The sequence below is a fragment of the Sinocyclocheilus grahami genome, unplaced genomic scaffold, assembly GCF_001515645.1.
Source record: "Sinocyclocheilus grahami isolate Dianchi unplaced genomic scaffold, SAMN03320097.WGS_v1.1 scaffold58.1, whole genome shotgun sequence".
Classification (NCBI taxonomy): domain Eukaryota; kingdom Metazoa; phylum Chordata; class Actinopteri; order Cypriniformes; family Cyprinidae; genus Sinocyclocheilus; species Sinocyclocheilus grahami.
The window spans coordinates 554,431-567,973 of record NW_015505237.1 but is presented as its reverse complement, the minus strand read 5'-3'; the positions used below and the strand labels follow the sequence as shown (position 1 = coordinate 567,973).

General features: G+C 37.6%; 1 protein-coding gene across 3 annotated transcripts in view; it reads left to right on the top strand.

The window, feature by feature from the left end:
- The window catches only part of LOC107584262 (stathmin-2-like), a 15,234-nt gene extending 1,691 nt beyond the window's left edge, over positions 1 to 13,543 (top strand). Inside the window, exons 1-5 of one of the 3 annotated variants that reach the window (XM_016270811.1) lie at positions 5,299 to 5,573; positions 10,634 to 10,717; positions 11,101 to 11,276; positions 11,427 to 11,618; positions 13,353 to 13,543. In XM_016270811.1, coding sequence (XP_016126297.1) covers positions 5,555 to 5,573; positions 10,634 to 10,717; positions 11,101 to 11,276; positions 11,427 to 11,618; positions 13,353 to 13,412 — 531 coding nt within the window. In that variant the 5' untranslated portion in view covers positions 5,299 to 5,554 and the 3' untranslated portion in view covers positions 13,413 to 13,543. Of the gene's footprint in view, positions 1 to 5,298; positions 5,574 to 10,633; positions 10,730 to 11,100; positions 11,277 to 11,426; positions 11,619 to 13,352 lie in introns of those variants that run through there. The other 2 variants (XM_016270809.1, XM_016270810.1) reach the window with 2 other exon arrangements.

Genomic DNA, 13,543 nt, shown 5'->3' with positions numbered 1-13,543 from the left:
CCCGGGTTCGTGACGTCACAAACCCAGATAAACCCCGCCCTCGGGAACATGCAACGAAAGGGGTCGAGGCCATGCTGCGCTGCTTTAGAGAAGAGGAAGAGAAAACTAGGGGTGCACATAAAAATCTATTCAGATATGAATCACGATTCTGTCTTCTAATGATTCTAAAGAATTCACAAGTTTCAAAATCAATGTTCAAAAGCAGCGGTTCTTAATACTGTTCGTCACGTCACCTGCTTGGCATCTCTCTCTCTCATTCAGATCATCAGCTCAGCTCTGTTCCATTTATACACTTATTTTCACATAGCTATGAGAAGCGTTATACATGGATGCGTGTGCAGTTGCCGTACTGTATTAAAGCTTTAATCAGGATAAAACCGTATATTAAAAGCTAACAGAAGCAGTAGCATTCACAAATAACAGCGTATCTAAAAGTATGAGACAACAACAAACAAACATTCCATTAAGAGCCGTAATTGCACAGGTTCTGCGCGATCTTTTTCACTAATATCCTCTGGGTCTCAATCGGGCTCAAATTGATAAGCAATATCCACCTTTTTCTTCAATGCGGAAGTAAGCCTATGGGTGAGACTTCCGGTTCAATAGCCGCTATAGGGAAATAACGAGAAGAATAACAACGTGCAGTAAATGGTAAAACTGTTTGCACTACAAACCAGTGTGTTCATAATTAAGATAATACATTAAAATAATATGATAAGACCAACTTTCAATATCAAGCAGCAAAACGAACTGTTTTGTTCAGCTAAAAATAGCTGGACAGAGTGGACGTAGATGAGACCGGAAGCCAGACCCATAGAATTTACAAATGGCCACGCCCATTTTTACGACAAGAAAAAGGTGGATAGACGACGCCATTGTTTACTATACAACCGGAGCACATGCCGCTGAGGTGAGGGGCGGGACATTCAGACTGCACCAGAGGCGGTTTAGCCAATCACAACACACTGGACTAGCTAACCAATCAGAGTCCATCACGTATTTCTGAGGGAGGGGCTTCATAAAAGCAGGAAATGATCAGCGCGTTAGAGAAGAGACAGAGCGGTGAAGAATAAAGGTAAATATATGTGAAAAATAATGCGTTTTTTTTTTAAACAAAGCATGAACACATGTTAGACTGGCCTAGAACAAAACCAGTCAACCACTCCTTTAAGCAAGACACTGTTTTCTTGTTCGAGCCACATGTATATGCACAATGTCCAGATGGCCTTGAACCTCTGGAAACTCTACTAACTCTAAAGAATGGAAGTCGTCCAGTGGTCAAGATCAGTGTGCAGAACATCACAGATCATGATATCAGGCTTGCAGGGAAAACTGAGCTTGGGTCAGTACAGTCAATGAAGTCTGTATTACCAGTGGCAGCATCACATTTTGCAATAATGGCCATGATCAGTGAGGTTAAAAAAAAACACTGGCAAAAAAAACTCAAAGTCTGGGGTTCCCTGACTTCTTTCAGCCATTCATACTTCACATGATTTGCACAATCAAGGCCTGGGTGCTGTCTTGTATCAAAATCAAAACGGCAAGTTAAGAGTAATAGGTTATTGCTCAAGAATCTTGACAGCTGCAGAGAAAAACTACCACCTGCACAGTGGAAAACTGGAGTTTCTAATCCTCAAATGGGCTATAACAGAAAAGTTTCGAGACTACCTATATTATACACCTACCTTCACCATGTACAGTGATAACAAACCCCTTTGTTATGTGTTACCTTTGTCCTCTACAAGGTTAAATGCCACACTGCAAAAAAATGCTTTTCTATCTTAGATCTTTTGTCTTGTTTCCAGCCAAAATATCTATAAATTCTTAAATCAAGAAGGATTTTCTAGACAAGTAAAAATTATTGTCTTGTTTTCAGAAAAAACAAGTCGAATTGAAGTGAGTTTTTGCTTGAAACAAGCTAAATAATCTGCCAATGGGGTAAGAAAAATCATCAAACAGAAAACAAGATGTTTTTTCTTACCCCTTACTTGTCTAGAAAATCCTTCTTGATTTAAGAATTTTTAGATATTTTGGCTGGAAACAAGACAAAAGATCTAAGCTAGAAAAGCATTTTTTGCAGTGCACTGGATGCAGATGGGTTGCTGAACTTGCAGACTTCCATTTCACCATTCGCTATCGCCCAGGTCAAGAGAATGTAGATGCTGATTCACTATCCAGAATGCCATTTAATATAGAGACAGTAATGTGAGAATGTACAGAAGAGCTTTCAACAGAGTGTGTGGGACCCACAATACAAGTTGTGGAGGTCCAGAACGACCCAGATCCACCACTTAGTCTGTCAGGGTGCACAGGCATGCAGGGAAATTGATGATGAACATTACAAATCATTATCAAAAGAGGAGATTCAGGAAGCACAAAGGGATGACAAGAATGTCAAAGAAATCATAGACTACTTGCTTCTTCAAAGCAGTGGCAGTCAGCCAATCCTATTTAGAGGTCTAATGCGTGAGTAGGACAAGCTGTTGTTGGACAAGTATGGCATAATTTAGCGTAAAACATCACAACGAATGCAGCTAGTGTTGCCTGCCCAGTTTAAGAGTACAGTATTGTCTTGAGAGAGCTACGTGATGAGATGGGCCACCAAGGCACAACCAGCCTCGTCAGAGAGTCATCACACCAAAAAACGTGTAATTTGTGCATTAAAGCTTTTTTTTTTTTTTAATTGGGCAACAAAGTCTTACCGTATTTATAGAAAGTGCACAAGGATTTAACTTCTTGAAATTCACAGCCAGTTTAATAATGATGTGAATTTGTGCTTCTGCTCACTCAGCTGTTCAATGAGGCAAATAATTTCTGTTCTAAATAGCCTAGCTAAAGCAGAAATAAGGTGCTATCAAATGTTACAGAGTGAACTTTTTCATGAACTAAGCAACTGGTTTTAAAGGAGATTTGTGTTGGATTTATTTATTAAAAGCTCTTGCTTTCCCTGCTTATTTGTGTTGTGAGTACAATGCATTCTTGATCATTGCTATGCTGGAAACATAATAGAATCATTATCAAAAGAGGAGATTCAGGAAGCACAAAGGGATGACAAGAATGTCAAAGAAATCATAGACTACTTGCTACTTCAAAGCAGTGGCAGTCAGCCAATCCTATTTAGAGGTCTAATGCGTGAGTAGGACAAGCTGTTGTTGGACAAGTATGGCATAATTTAGCGTAAAACATCACAACGAATGCAGCTAGTGTTGCCTGCCCAGTTTAAGAGTACAGTATTGTCTTGAGAGAGCTACGTGATGAGATGGGCCACCAAGGCACAACCAGCCTCGTCAGAGAGTCATCACACCAAAAAACGTGTAATTTGTGCATTAAAGCTTTTTTTTTTTTTAATTGGGCAACAAAGTCTTACCGTATTTATAGAAAGTGCACAAGGATTTAACTTCTTGAAATTCACAGCCAGTTTAATAATGATGTGAATTTGTGCTTCTGCTCACTCAGCTGTTCAATGAGGCAAATAATTTCTGTTCTAAATAGCCTAGCTAAAGCAGAAATAAGGTGCTATCAAATGTTACAGAGTGAACTTTTTCATGAACTAAGCAACTGGTTTTAAAGGAGATTTGTGTTGGATTTATTTATTAAAAGCTCTTGCTTTCCCTGCTTATTTGTGTTGTGAGTACAATGCATTCTTGATCATTGCTATGCTGGAAACATAATAGAACCCCAGTTTGGCTCAGATATCTTAGTTAAAGAGTAACCATGAACTTTAGTGAAACTATTTTTCACATTTACAATAATTCTCTCACTGCTCTTTAAATTAAATTCCCAATGACCATATCTGAAAACTATGCAGTCTTTATACAGAAGTGTCATTCAAGCATAACCAAAGCTCATTTTAAACTCATTAAGGAAACCCTTTTGATTAATAAATGACTCTAGATATCTGGTTCATTTGCTTTGTCCTTTTTAATGTTTAGGTAATTCAGCATAACCAGCGGCAACTGTAAGATTAGTGCTGCACTGATAAACCAATTTGTCCTCTGAACATATGTACCGTTTTGTCTTATCTTAGAACATTTTTCCTAATGAAATGTTGTAAATGAAGCCATGCACTTGGCTATAACCAGCTCTGTTGTTTCCTTAATTAAGGATTCAATGCCACCACCACGTGGTTGAAAATGATAATGCAGTGCTGTCTTTTGATCATGAATCTTTAGGCGTGACCCTGAGCTGACATGTCTGTCAGTACAAGATTAAGGCTTCAGTTTTGGAGAGTGAAAAGACATAAAAATTAAAACATGAGGATAATATTGTGTTATTATTTAAATTAAGAGATTGCAGGATTGCTTGTTTCTGAAATGCCAACAAGGCCTATGGATTATTTAATCTACAATGTAAAATAATACAGAGGTCTCATATTTCTAGTAATGCAACTCATGCTATCCTTCATGTACTGCTGAGCAATTTCTAACCCGCTTTGTTCAGACACCAGAACTTTTATTATTTATTGTGCAGTCTTCGCTTCTTTCATAATTGATGCTTGCATAGCCTGCAATGAGCATTTCTAATGGGTGCCGGAGCTGAATGTGCATATACATGTATGATAAATCATGGCTGAATGGGACTACATGGGCATATTTATTATGGATAAAGAAGTACAATTTTGTATTTCTTTATGCACTTTTAGCTGTATTACACCAAGAATTACTCTGACATTTTGTATGTACGTATGTTATCATCAGCTACATTGGTTCTGTTCATTTCATAGATCCTGTCTGGAGCTAAAAAGTGATTTATTTTTATTTTATTTTGTATTTTATTATTATGTTTTATTCATCAAATCATTAAATATCGCTAAACATATTTTTATATGTTCTAAAGTAGTTGTAATAATTTTAATTGAAAAATAACTAAATAATATTGACAAATATTGAGATACATGTGACGCACATAAAAACATCATGCATAAAACAGCCATTTAATCTCAAGGGACCCTTGATAGTGCTGGGAGGGGCACTCCGTGTCCCAGTGCTGCTTTTGCGGTGCTTCTGCCATCATATCTCCCCAAATTTATGTAAAATTAATTATAAAATGCTGTTCAAGTGATATCATCATTGTGAATACCGTTAAGGAAGACGGAGCTTTATGCAGTTGATGCAGTGATGACAGACACAGCTAGTTTAGCTATTCAGATAAAATAATCCATAAGAGATTATTCGTGCTTCATAGGTTACTGTATCCAATGATACCCCAGCGCTTCCAGTAACCACCGTCTTCTGATGTAGTTTACCATATAAAATGAATATAAATCAATGGGAGCTGTGCATGAGCGGGCTGCACCACTGCTGAAAAAGGGGGAGACGCAATTAGTCACCTTGTGCGCTCCTCTCCGTTGACAACCTCCTGTACATTAAACCGGGCGCGCGACAGCCTTTCACTTGGAAGTGCGCGTGAAGGGACAACAGCAGCCAATCTGATTGAACACACGCACTCTTTCCCTCAGAGCGCCGTTCTGCTGACTCAGTGCCTTATCAGAGCGAACCGGTTCCTCGCCAACGAACAGACCAGAGACGCACCAGTCGCCGCAACAACTCCAGCCATGGCCAAAACTGCGATCGGTAAGACGAACCTTCCTTCATTTTGTTCGCCGATCCGTGTCTCTTTGATGCTGAGAGATGCACAATAGACCCTGATGCAGGAGAATCAGAGGTCTGTCAGATGAAAAATTATTTTAGATAGGCTAGATATATAAATCTGCTTTCTCCTTCCACGCGTGCTGTTTTATTTTCAAATATGGCTGTGCGGTTTGCTTAAAAAACGGGGACTTTATAAATGAGAAAAAGCATTAAATGGTTTGCATATCTCTTAAAATACACCGACACATGCTTTAAAAAGCCTTAAAATGATTTTCTTATGTGTCAGTGCACCTGCCGGCTCATGCATCTCCAGCATAATGCAGAAGGACCCCACCCAAAGATCCAGCTCTGTGTTTCAGCCTCCAGAAAACCCTGTAAAGCCTGGCAATACCTGACTCAGAACAGTTTAAAGCTTTTGACATCCTCTATACATGACGTGTTTTATTTTCAAATATGGCTGTGCGGTTTGCTTAAAAAACGGGGACTTTATAAATGAGAAAAAGCATTAAATGGTGTGCATATCTCTTAAAATACACCGACACATGCTTTAAAAAGCCTTAAAATGATTTTCTTATGTGTCAGTGCACCTGCCGGCTCATGCATCTCCAGCATAATGCAGAAGGACCCCACCCAAAGATCCAGCTCTGTGTTTCAGCCTCCAGAAAACCCTGTAAAGCCTGGCAATACCTGACTCAGAACAGTTTAAAGCTTTTGACATCCTCTATACATGACATTTTTATCCTTTTCATCAAATGAGCTAGATGTGGCTGGTAAATTTATTGCCAAACAAAGCTTAAATAGGGAAATACAGCATGGTAATGAATTAGGCTGTTTGAAATAGCTTTTTTATCAATGTTGGTATGTTTGTTATAAAGGCTATATTCCTTCATTTTTTGCCAATTATCACAAATGATAGGTTGGTAATTGGTTTATTGCCAGTGGTTTTTCGCTGATTTGAGAGCATGACTCATTAGCCGGTGGGTTTATTAAAGAATGGCTGCATTTTTATTTGATCTCATTTATAATGGGTATATAAGAATATATTCCCACACCTACAATGGCATATTCAGTCTACCAGCACACGTCACATGTTTATGTTTAACCCAATTAATAATTCAAAAAAACCTCCTTGTTGATTAAACACAAGTTTTTAAGGTGTAATTGTGGATTTGCATGTACATCCTTTCGTTCACACCATTTCTAGCGCTGTATGAGAGGCAGACTGCAGTATCAGATGATTGATGTTTTAAATGGAAGTGTGTCAGGGCTCAAGTCGTCTCGCCGGTAAGCATGTCTCAGTGCTGTTGTGATTCTGGATTATGTTGTAGGCGGCCAAATTGGGGCATACCATAGACAGACAAGGTGTGCATCGGCTTTATCGCGTCTTTGCAAGATGCCTGCAGGGCAGGGCATTGGTGGACTGTAGCTGAATGTCTCCGTTCTAGCTGTCATCTCACTTAGAATGTTAAATGACAACTTGAAGAGACATTTATTTTGTGGAAAACCACTTATGTGCACTTGATCCTGCCATGCAATGCAATTACACGGAGCTGTGTCTTTAGGATATTTCATTTCATTTCACAGAACACACAAGAAATGCACCGACAAATGCCTGTGGGAATCCTCCTGCTAATGAGAAAGAACATGTCAGTCAATATAATCAATACACTTGGAATATTTATAGGGCTTAAAAGAGCCGGCAGGAAGACCTTGGTGTGTTTGTCAGCACCATTTATACCTCTAAAGTCAACCAGATCAAAATAAGAAAATTGGATAATTAGCCACAATTTCATTGTCAGAAATACATATCATATATAAAAAAAGAGCTGACAGGTGCCTGTCTTTGTCATATATACTTTATAGATCTCCTAAACGTAACCCCAGTTTATCATCTATGGTTACTGGATTACTGAAGACAGTATGACTAATCCAATCAAACTCCATTAATCATGAACCTAAAGTTCAAATATACACATTCAGCAATGCTGCACAACAGAGGGGTGCGGCTATTGCTTTTTAAGATTAATGATTTTTTTAGGCTTTAATGTCAACTATATGATATGATATATATATATATATATATTAGTCATAAAAACTAATTTTAAGTTAAAAGTTTCATAAGGACTCAAGCCAGTTTTACTCATTAAAATGAAGTGAAGTGGTTTTAGTGTGAACGGATGATATTTACTGAACATTGAGAGATCTGGAGGGGCATTTGCCCGTGCAGCTGCAGTGGACAGAGAATATGTGTGAGAGAGAAAGCGGGAGGTGGGAGGGGCAATTATTGATTTCCAGGGTGGGCATGCTGATGCATTATCAAACAAACCACACAAAGGACATTTCGCTCGTCCACTGGCCCGTAAATTTTGAGCAACGCACATTTCTATTCTACTTCATATTTAGTGGTGGTTCAATACATGGTCTGCATCACTGTAGTGCATGATAGTATGATTTATTAAGTCATAATCAGTCAAGCACAGAGAATAAGAATTACTTAATGTAAAAATTAATAGTATGTTAAAATTAATTATTAAACTATATATATATATATATATATATATATATGTGTGTGTGTGTGTGTGTGTGTATTTATTTATATATATATATATTGTAATAGGTGTATAATATACTATGTATAATACATACAGTATGTAAACTAGTGCATGCAAGTATTATGTATAAGAATCAGTCACAAGAAAAACATTTAGTTCATGTAAAAATTGTAATTAGATTAAATGAGTATGTAAAGTTAATATTAGATTATCTTATGTAAACTTATATGCAATGCATACATACACACACACACACACACACACACACACACAATAATATATAATTAGATTAAGTGATTTTTACAGTTGTGCCTGATTGTAAAAATGAGTGCATAAAAGTATGATATATAAGAAATAGTTATGCCAAAATACAAAGAATTACAATTACTTACTGTAACACAATGTAATATTTTATTGTCCCATTACATCAATAATCAATGTATTTTTGACCAGTTGCCACAATATCTACATCTCAAGCCAAGGGTGTGGTCTCCAGACGGCAAATACTCTTTTCTAATAACAAACCTGATATTTTCCAGCAGAAGCTCTCGGTCAGAGCACACTTTTGCACACATACAGATGCAGTCGTCTGTGTGAGATCCTTTTCACCTGCTCACCAGCCGGCTGACCTGAATTACTTGCTTCAGTGAGCTGTCTATCGTCCTTATCTCACTCTGACTAGACAGCAGGAGAGAAATGCTTTCCGAGGTCTGGGAACACTCAAAATCACAGCACTAAACCTCCATCGCCACCCCCTCAATTTACCGGAAGAAATGGTTTGCTCCAGTAATTACTAATTAAAGCCCCCTACACCAAAATGAGCCAGCCAGAGGGCTTTTAATCCTGGCGGGAGTGAACACAGTGATTCTCTCACTTCTTTGCTTCCCGGGTTTCTCCATCCTCTATTTGTGAGGGATTAATAAGCTCGTAAGGGAGCGAGAGGGAGTTGATCAGATTTTTCCAGGCTCCTCTGGGCGGAGAGAGTGAAGAAAGTAGGTTGATGCTGGAAAGCATAATAGCAGTTTGAAATCCAGCTGAAAAAACCCCCCAAGCGTTCACAGTTTTGATAACATCAACACAGCGCTGCCGTCAAGACATTGATTTATAACTTAAATGCACTGGCCTTGATAAATGCTGCCTTGTGTGTTCAAGGAAAATCAGATACATTAATATGCTTCACGTAGCATCAGCCATCACTGATGTTTGTATGATTTAGGCTTGTTTGCACTTAATGCTGAAAAAAACAATTCTGAAGTTGTGGATGAGGAATGATTGGGGTAGGATCAGTGTAGCCGTCATAAACTGCCATCTGGAAATCTGTCTGGCCTTGTGTTTTCTCTGGTCTTGCCGACTCACTCCCCGCACACACACCCTCAGTAGTCAGAGTAAAAATGGATTCTAATAAATAATGTAACCCTAAAGGTTGGACTGTGGGGGATGGTGGAGCTTGTGGTGAACATTGTCTTGTAGGAAACCAGAGCATGTAAGGACACGGCTGCTGGTTTTTCCTTAGAAAGCTCTAATGAAAACATAGTGCTGTTAAGGCTTGCATGCTTTATTGATTGATTGATTGATTTTGTACTCTGTGATCCCCCACCACCCAACCTCTTAGCCAAACACGGGACCCTCTACTATTTTCTATTTTTATAAAACATTAAAATAATATCAAACATTAATATCTGTATATATTAAATATATTAATTTACACACACTACACACACACACACATGTATGTATGTATATATGTATGTAATATATTAGTTTTATAAAGTCAGTGGACTTGTTTCGGTATTTTCTGCAATGCAATTTTAAATAATCGTTTATACATTGACTATTAAAATGTTTACTATTACTTTTTTCTTAGAGATACAGTACAGTAGCTTTCAATAGTAACATTATATCTATCTATCTAGCAATGTATCGATCTATCTATAGTATGTAGAGTAATTTATATGTATAATAGTAATAATAATAATAATATATTAAATATACAATTTTATATATATATACATTTTAAATAATTTTAATATATATTTTAATTGTTTTGTATTTTATTAATGTAATTTTTTTAATATTAAAAAAAATTATATACAATATAAACATTTCTAAAATCACACACACACACACACACACACGTCATGTATACAATGTATGTTTATATACATACATATACATACACACACACACACACACACACACACACACACACACATTACATTATGTAATATTTGTATACATTTACTGTATATCTATATATATTCCAAAATGATTCTTTAGCTAAATTTTTCTCAGTACATATTCCACTAAAATTTAGTATTTTATATTAGACTCACTACTTATTCTACAAAAATTTAATATTTTATGTTAGTCAGTGTACCTAGATGATTTGGGTTATTTTCTGCAACATTAACGATGCAGTTTCGAATAATCATTCATAAAACAGCGAGAGAGAATCTGGGTCAATATTTTGTTTGATGTGTCTCCCCGCAGCATACAAAGAGAAGATGAAGGAGCTCTCCCTCGTCTCCCTCATCTGCTCCTGTCTCTACCCAGAGGCACGCAAGAACATCATGGGCGAGTTTGAAGGTAGGAAATGAAAATATAATACCGGTAATGAGAAGCAGTGTAGAAGGAATTTACAATAATATGTTGTGCTTTATAGTGTTCATTCTGTCTGATCTTCATAATATAGCTTTTTATTGGCCTGTATGTGTAGCAGCAATACTACACATTTATTATTGTAACAGCTAATATAGATCAATAAATGTCTGATAAATGGTCAGGATGGCTGTTTAACAAAGTTATACGAGCTCATTTCATGAGCAGAAGGCAGTTGGTGCATTTTATTGCATGGATCCGGATGCTCATACCTCACCAATGTGTAGAGGAATATTTACTGCCTGACATACTGCAGTTAATACACAGCATATATTTTACTTTATGTCTTGTGTGTTTAGACATGGAGGTTAAGCCCATTAACAAGCGGGCTTCTGGCCAGGCCTTTGAGGTCATCCTCAAGCCACCCTCTCCCACGGCTGACGGCTCCTACAGCATCACTACACCTCCCAAAAAGAGGGACATGTCCCTGGAGGACATCCAGAAGAAGCTGGAGGCAGCAGAGGACAGGAGGAGAGTGAGTTGCCCATTAATTTGTATTATATATCCATGTAGCTTATGTTTGATGTTTGCTATTTATTTATTTATTTAATGCCCTTACACTTTTATTTAATGTGAACTGATAAACAGATTATTCCTATGACTCTGCCCCGCTCTTCCTCTCCAGTCCCAGGAGGCTCACGTCCTGAGGGCCCTGGCTGAGAAACGTGAGCACGAGCGGGACGTCCTGCTGAAAGCCATGGAGGAGAACAGCAACTTCAGCAGGATGGCGGAGGAGAAACTCATCATGAAGATGGAGCAGATCAAGGAGAACCGTGACGCCCACATTGCAGCCATGCTGGAACGACTGCATGAGAAGGTACTTACACTAAAAACTTCAAAAGTTTGGGGTCAGCAAGATTTCTTAAAAATATTTTTATGTTTTTGAAAGAAGTCTCTTATGCTGCATTTAATCACAAATACAGAGAAAACAGTACAAAAAATACAAGTAATATTGTAATATATTATTACAATTTAAAAAACTTTAATTTTCTTTCATTTAAATTTTTTTTTTAATTATTTAATGTATTTTAAAATGTAATATATTCCTGTGATGCAAAGCTGAACCAGTCTTCATTTCAATATGCTGATTTGTTGCTCAAGAAACATTTCTTAATATTATCAATGTTGAAAACAGTTGTGATGTTTAAAGGTGACATATTATGCCCCTTTTTACAATATGTAATATAAGTCTCAGGGGTCCCCAGAATGTAACTGTGAAGTTTTAGCTCAAAATACCCCACAGATCATTTATTATCATTTTGAAAATGCCTATTTTGAGTGGAAGCAGAAACAAGCTGTTTTCCGGGCCTGTGTCTTTAAATGCAAATGAGCTGCTGCTCCCCGCCCCCTTTTCCAGAATAGAGCTGCACCATTACAGCTTGGACCTGCTAAAAACATCTGTTTTGGTTCTGATTATCATGTTTATCGCACTGAAATCATGCGTTTTAAACCAGAGTTTAAACTTCTGATATAAGGTTTTCTGAGCGCACACATCCGAAGCACACGTACAGAAAGCTGCTGTCACAGCATGTGAGTACTAAACTAAGTTCTCATTCACACACAAGTTTACGTTAAAAACACGAGTTACAAAAACAGTCGGTTATGTCTGTGAAGGTAAACAGCTGGGAAATAAATTGCATGTTTATTTTAGTTTATCTGTGTGGCAGCAGCAATATACAGTAGCCTAAATAAATCAATAAATCCACTGCTCTCTTGTCTCCTCTGAGGCTGGGACTCTAAACAGTGTTCTGTGCTCGTCTGTGCAGACAAAGATGATTGCATTAGCATGTTTTGCTCAAACTTTCGTCATGGCATTAGAACTAGTACACTGTTGTCACTTCAAATAATGGCGCCATGGCTGGAAACTTACAGATTAAGGGGCGGTAATATTATAATGAAATCCCTTTGCGCCGTCACTAGGGGAGCGAGATCAGACATGCTCGTTTTTTCAGACACTTGCAGAAAAAAGCTTATCAAAACAAAGTTACTGGGTTAATCTTTTTCACGTTTCCTTGGTTGGTAGATGCACCAGGGACCTGATTATAGCACTTAAAACCTGGAAAAGTCAGATTTTCATGATATGTCACCTTTAGTATTTTATGTGGAAACAGTGATTGATTTTTTAAGGATTCTTTGATGAATAGAAAGTTCAAAAGAACAGCATTTTTTTGGATTTAGCATTTAGGCTTAATAATATGAATTAAAAAAAGAACACAAGAATTCAAATTAAATGCATAATTTATCCCCTTCTTGAGAAACTGGCATGCTGTAACTGTGAAAAGTTATCTGACACTGTGATTTTTACAGGATAGAAGATAAAATTTATTCAATCAATAAATAAATCAATAAAAATCTGATTTTCTGTCACAAGTAGACGCTACAGCACAATAAAAATATTTCAATGTGACGTAGGCTACATAAGAGTGCTGCAAAAGGCATTTTAAAATACGAATGTTGTTCATTTTAATCAACAGTATATCAACTTTAAGCTATAAACTGTAATGTTTATGCTAATCAATTTACTGTATTACGTATTACTATGTGCTTTCAGGAGAAGCATGCTCAGGAGGTGCGCAGAAACAAAGAGCTGATGGAAGAGTTGACAGCATGAGCACATCTCTTTACACCCACTGTCCCATTACCCCACACCACCCCCTCCCCATACCTGCGACCTCCCGTCCCCAGAAAGACCCCCTCTCACCCTGCCACCACTGCCCCGTGTAGAAAAGAGCCTCTGGCACC